Source organism: Sparus aurata, chromosome 6, assembly GCF_900880675.1.
Source record: "Sparus aurata chromosome 6, fSpaAur1.1, whole genome shotgun sequence".
Lineage (NCBI taxonomy): Eukaryota > Metazoa > Chordata > Actinopteri > Spariformes > Sparidae > Sparus > Sparus aurata.
This window is the reverse complement of record NC_044192.1, coordinates 24,891,029-24,897,392: the sequence shown is the minus strand read 5'-3', so window position 1 is coordinate 24,897,392 and position 6,364 is coordinate 24,891,029. Positions and strand designations below refer to the sequence as shown.

The following is a 6,364-nucleotide window of genomic DNA, read 5'->3' as shown; positions in this document are numbered from 1 at the left end:
TATCTGGTAAAATGTACACACATGCTACATGAATAGGAATAACTCAATTTCTCTTTTTCCAAATATGTTTCAATCTGGCTCGACTTGAGTTGCAAGAAATTTAATTTGTGGGAAACCTTCAACAAAAGAAGGAAATTCTGTACACAGGTGTATATTTAATGTGTTGAGATAAAAATTGCCCGGGGTCTTCATGGTAAAGTAAATTAATTGAAAGGACGTATGATACAAAAGAGTCAGATTACGATATAAAATGTGTATCTTCTATTGTTTGTCAACAAACAATATATGGATAAAAAATATGGATAAACGTAAACTTCATGGTGACAAGTAGCGGTAAACCACAAAGTCCAGTGGATGGCAGTAATGCTGGATGCACAAAAACAATCCAATAACGTAGAAGAAGAACGTAAGCCAGTGAAACCGGAAATGTCAACTCAGTGACTGCGAAGCGAAGTCCACTGCATCATATCTCCACTTTATAATACATGATGGATTGCTGATTCAATGAATAAACAGTCATAGAATATCGTCACAGAGCAACCTGCGAATATGACAAATGGTAGGTTTACGTCATTATGCAACTCGCTTAGAAGTGTCAGTAGCAGAACTGGACATTCAAGTTGGGCTAGCTACTTCGTAGACGGAAGGCTAAGGTGGAAGCTAGGTTAGCTGTAGACGTGGCCCTGAGTAGCACTGCTAGACTATTGGCACCAAACCTAATTCGTCTTCATTCATTTCATCAGTGTAACAATAACAGTTTAATTTAGCGGTTTGGAGGCCCCAATAACAAATTCGCTTGTTACATCGTATTTTTTGTGCTGCTACAAGGTTTCTTGCTAACTAGCATTGACTAACGTTAGGCTATCAGAGGCTCATGCTAAAAATGTCATATAGCTAGATCACAACTACAATCTGAAGAAGCAAGAAAACCTGTTAGCATGCCTGTGATGTTTCTTCTTGAAATATCAACCCTTTTCTACTAATGTGTGTACATAAACGTTAGATAATAAATGTTGTTGTTGCTGTAAGCAGCTCTGGACTAACCACAGTCAACAACAGAGCTTGTACCTGTAGGATAAGAAGAAAATCCACCACAAGACAAGGTGTATGTGTTAGTCTTTAAATGATCTAATATAGTGGAGAATGTTGCTTTTAGAAACTGTTCTTCATATTTTATAGTGATTGTGTTTGTCTCATTTTGTTTTGTAACTTACAATGTGAATAAGTTGAGCTAGCTGGCATCTAAGGCAGACATGAGCAGTGTGATCTTATATTGTCCCTTCTTCCACAGTGTACTCTTTCGATGGCATCCTGGTGTTTGGGCTGCTGTTCATCTGCACCTGTGCATATCTCAAAAAGGTGCCTCGCATCAACAGCTGGCTGCTGTCAGAGAAGAAAGGAGTGTGGGGTGTCTTCTACAAAGGTAGAGGTGTAATGAATTTTACAAGATGCTGCTTCAACAAACACATGTGATCTCTGCAGATAGTGTTTATATGGGAATACCTAAAATATTAAAAAAGGGGAAGATGCTACCAGTGTCATTGACATCGTTTGTGTGTCTTTCTACGGAGACAAATGCATGTTAAAGTGCAGACTCAGAGGTGTTTACAGAACTGGAGAAATATCATCTTGGTGCATAAAGCAGTCATGTATGTTCAATTCCTCTCCATCCTATGGAGCTATCGAACATTTTCTGTAGCATTAGCAGTGGGGACCTTGTGCCAACTGCTATTATTTGACTGTGTCCATTTGTTTTTCTAAACACTGTAAATACTCCAGTTTTAAGGGACCAAAAATAATTGAACACAAACTTAAATTAAGTCTCCATCATCAATATTTCAGTCAGATCCTTTGCACTCAATGCCTTTTGAAGGCTGTGACCCTCAGACCACAGCAGATATTCTGTATCTACTTTGGTGATGCCCTCCCAGGCTTTACGAAGGTAATCTTTACTCCCTGCTTGTTTTGAGGGCATTTTACTTCGCTTCCATCTTCAGCCAGTTCAACACCAGCTTAAGAGAATTTATGTCAGGTCACTGTATGGTCAGTACAAACATTTGATGCTGTTTCGCCAAAAAAAAAGGAAAAAAGTGTATGTCTTACGTGTACATTTTGTAACGTCCTGATGCTCTTCACCAATAGTCCTTTTTCACAACCGACTTTTTGACATGTCGTAACAGGGAAAGTGTTAAATGTAATGAACAACATTAATGAATGTTGCATTTCAAACACAGAGGGAGACAAATTAAAGGAAAAAGCTATGTAAAATGTCTTTATAATGCATTGGCTGCCACATGCTGCCAGAACAGCTTCAAAGTGCATTCTACAAGTCTCTAGAACTCGTTTATAAGGGTGGAACACCTCTCTTCCAATAGTCATTCCTTTATTTGTGTTTTGGTGGTAGAGAGCGCTGTCAAACACGTCAGTCTAAACTCTCCTATGTTTGTTTGATTTGGTTGAGATCTGGTGACTGCAAAGACCACATCACACAATTGTCATTATTTTCACACTAATCAAACCATTCAGTGTTATGCCGTGATATCATAGTATAAAGGGGTATCTGTCAGACCAACTTTGTATTGATTTGCAGTGACCGTTCCCCCTAAAGCCTGGTTTATGCTTCCGCGTCGCGGCGTAGCTACGTCGTCGACCCTACGCCGTCATTGAGCAGTCAAAGTTCTGCGTCGAGGGAACGCGTTGTTCTGCAATTCACCGCCAAGCCACTAGGGGGGTGTGGCTGTGTCTTTGTTTGGTTTCGGGGGGTTCATATCGGATTCCTTGGTTTTCTTCCGGTCAGACAGTAAACAATGGCAACTGAGATGGAGCGGGTGTTTTTTCTCTCGTCTGCCTGGTCCATTTTTTCCGTGCCGCTCGTACCACAAAAACTTTAAAAATGGCGGTGTTGTTATACTGTTGACCGGAAAAGCAACTGCCGGAAATGACGTTCTGAGCGGACCAATCACAGTCCTTGCCGTTCGCGTCTCGACGCGTCGACGTGACGCGTAGTCAGGATTTTTTGGAGGCGCACATCAGGCTACGGCGTAGGGTCCACATAGGAGTCTGCGTCGAAGACGTAGCTACGCTGTCGCCGCGACGCAGAAGCATAAATCAGGCTTAAGGGGTCAAGTGAGCCAGTGAAATGCCCCCCCTCAGCATAACAGAGCCAGGTTTCTCAATTCATTTATTCAGGTTTTTCCTTAAATTTGCCAGAGGTCTAGTGTATGTGCTGGCTCACTGGCATACTAGCTTAACCTGATATTTTAATGGCACCTAGCCAAGCCATCACTGATGTTTTTATTTCCTCCTGCACTCTTCCAGAATGTCCACGATGAACAGGGCTAATTTGGAGATATGAAAAGAGCAAGCTCAGTGTCAAAACTTTAATCTCAGTCATTGTTTTATTTCAGGTATATTGTCCTGTTGTAGAGTCACAACCAAATAAGTTGTGGCAATGCTCAAATATGTTCAGAACACACTGTGATTTCATGCACTTGACTGTTGGGGAGAGTTTCTTGTGTTTCCAAAAACTCACTGTACAGTCCACCCATCTGTTTGAATGGTATGCTGTATTCTCCTTTTTTTGTATGTTTGCAGTTGACCTGTAATTTTCTTCCCTTATCCTCTCTATTCTCCATCTCCCTTTCCAGCTGCGGTAATCGGGACGCGGCTTCACATCGCCGTGGCGATCTCCTGTTTGGTCATGGCGTTCTACATTGTCTTCTTAAAATGATAAGAGCCAGACCGGACTGGAAAAAACTGGAGGGCTGCAGGCCAGGGATGGACTCATCTCTGTGGTTATGTGCTGATCCTTGTCGTGGGACACCTTTTGGATTACATGATTGATGAAACCCCATTGGCCCTGTGGACCCATGCTAAAGACTAGCCAGTGCTGCCCCCTTCTGGTGACTGGGTACAATAACTCCTCCCTTAATAATGTGTGTGCACTACAGACGTGAGGGCATCCCGAATCCACCCCGCAATTGTTACAGAGGAGGGAGCCTGTTGAGTCACATGGTGTCATTCTGTTGTAGGGTTGTACCGTTGGTTGTCTCCATCCACACCCCATAAATATTTATAATGAAGGATGCAGAAGATCGAAGGGCAGTGTGTTCATTATACGTTATACATGTATACAACCTAAACTAGCCTAGATGTATATATTTGGAAAAAGATATGACCAATAGAGATATGTCAGAGGTTATTAAGTGTGATCAAACTGATGATGATCAATTCTGCTTGCTCCAAACTATGCGTTTTTTTGTTCTGTATCACTTCTGTCAATGGTGGAGGGGAAAGCTAATATATGAAGACGTTCTTGTGTACACTATATTTTACATTCTTTGCATCTCTTTTCTGAAACAGCGCTGTTTTGCATCTCGTAGACTTTGTTCAAGGTTTGAAATACACATTTTGCACAGGTGTATGCTGTATTTCCTTTGACCTCTAATACTAGTTAACATGTTTTTAAATGCCACAAATTGTTACAAATTGAACTTTAAGTCATGCAGGAGTCAAAAGTTCTAACACAATCTCACAGAGAGAAGAGTAATAACTCAACATATTGTGACAACTAGATTGCTGTAACAGACTTGCCTGAAGATTAAAATGCAATGCCAAATAGGGATGGTGCTCATTGGACCATAATAATTGCATACTGTCATTCTGAGTGTAATTCTGCCACCTTATTTTTTAATTTTTTAAAAGAAGAAAATGTTTTGGGAGGGGATGCAATGCAATTTTGAGTAAAAGATTAATCGTAAAATCTGTGTTTGTTGTTTTTGGAAAATCAAATGTCAGATCTCATATGACATTTAGCGCCTATACAATGTGTGGTTGTTTTCATTTTTTTTGTTGATTTAAAATCTTCAATAGCAGTGGATGTAATTCAGTTTTTTGGCACTGATCAACAGGACACAGAAAAAGCAGAAGAAGTCCGACAAAGCAATAATGAATCTGGTATAATTTAATGTTTACGTATTCACCTTCCTCAAGTTCATATTTATTGAGGTAATTTTGACAGCAGTCAAAGCCTCCAGTCTGCAATATTTACATTAAAGCAGTCTGTGTAAGATTTACACGTGGTAATTGCAATTCAGTCAACATTTTTCTTTGAAAAGCTGCTCAAGCTCTGTCAATTCACATTATGGTATTAGTGGACAGTCATTTTCAACTCCTGCCACAATCTCTTGACCTTTTTTATTTTGCCATACCTGGGCATAACTCCCTTTTTAAAGCTATCTATGTGCAGCATTGACTTCATCTTTGTGGTTGTTGTCTTGCTGTAAAATAAATCATCTCTCATCATCTCATCCCAGTTTCCCCTCAGAAATCTCTGTATTTTGTTGCATTGAGTTCCCCCTCACAAGCCCTGTGGGCCTGCCGCAGAGAAACTCCCACAGCACAAGGATGTCTCCACCTTCCATGATGGTGGGGACATCAATTATGTATGTCTGCTAATGTGCAGTGCTGTACTGCCACCAAACACAGCATTTATTATACTGGTCAAAAATCTTGTTCTAGTTCTGTCAGGCTATAAAACCTTTCTCTGTGTTCTTTGTCCAAAAACTGCAACTGGCACCCAGGCAGCGTCTCCCTTTTTCAGCAATTATTCATTTCATTTCATCTTTCTTATGCCAGTGCTTTTCCTACTGTGACATGTCAAAATTCACCCCATGAAAAAAGCCTGTTCGTAATGATCCTTTGTTTTAATGATAAGCGACTTTCCAGCAGAATCAGCTCAAACTTCCTTGTCACACCTGATTACACACAGATGATTTCCATTTCATTTATTATGCAGCTCATAAAAACAAATGACACCACTTGTCAAATTAAGGTGTGCGCCACAGGCCTGATAAATGGGTGAATACTGGTACTTTCATAAAATGTTTTACATAAAGGTGTCAAGGACACCCACAATCAGTCCCCATTAAACCACAGACCCATCTGTTTTATCTCTAGGTTTGAAGTTAAGTCTCCATATTAATATTAACATATTATAATTGTTTTTTTTAACTGAGCTTTAACGACACATATTTTACCAAACAGAATAATTGTATTTAATATCTGTGGGAAGTTTTCATGCAGAATCCCCAACAAAAGGTTTGACGGTGTACATCTACACACATCTCGACACATTTTTCATAATAATTTAAAGCCTGCATTGTTCAGTCATGATAAGGAATTTTGCAGTCAGATATGTTTCGGTAAACGCAGGTGTTACTGTTAGCTGCTCTTACGTAATTTTAGTATGGTCGGTGATTGACAGAGGGAGATTCCCACTCATCTCCTCAGCACGGATGGGATATCCCCTGGTTTCCCAATCGCGACCTAGTTCTCGCGATAAAAATAATTATATGCGGGAGCG

At 40.2% G+C, this 6,364-nt stretch overlaps 1 protein-coding gene across 1 annotated transcript; it reads left to right on the top strand.

Annotated features, from left to right (window-relative positions):
• Positions 1–407: 407 nt before the first annotated feature.
• Positions 408–4,762, top strand: tmem167b (transmembrane protein 167B). Its single transcript, XM_030421539.1, has 3 exons — positions 408–559; positions 1,292–1,423; positions 3,648–4,762. Exons 1-3 carry the CDS (start codon positions 550–552, stop codon positions 3,728–3,730), a joined length of 225 nt encoding a protein of 74 aa, XP_030277399.1. The 5' UTR covers positions 408–549; the 3' UTR covers positions 3,731–4,762.
• Positions 4,763–6,364: the final 1,602 nt, after the last annotated feature.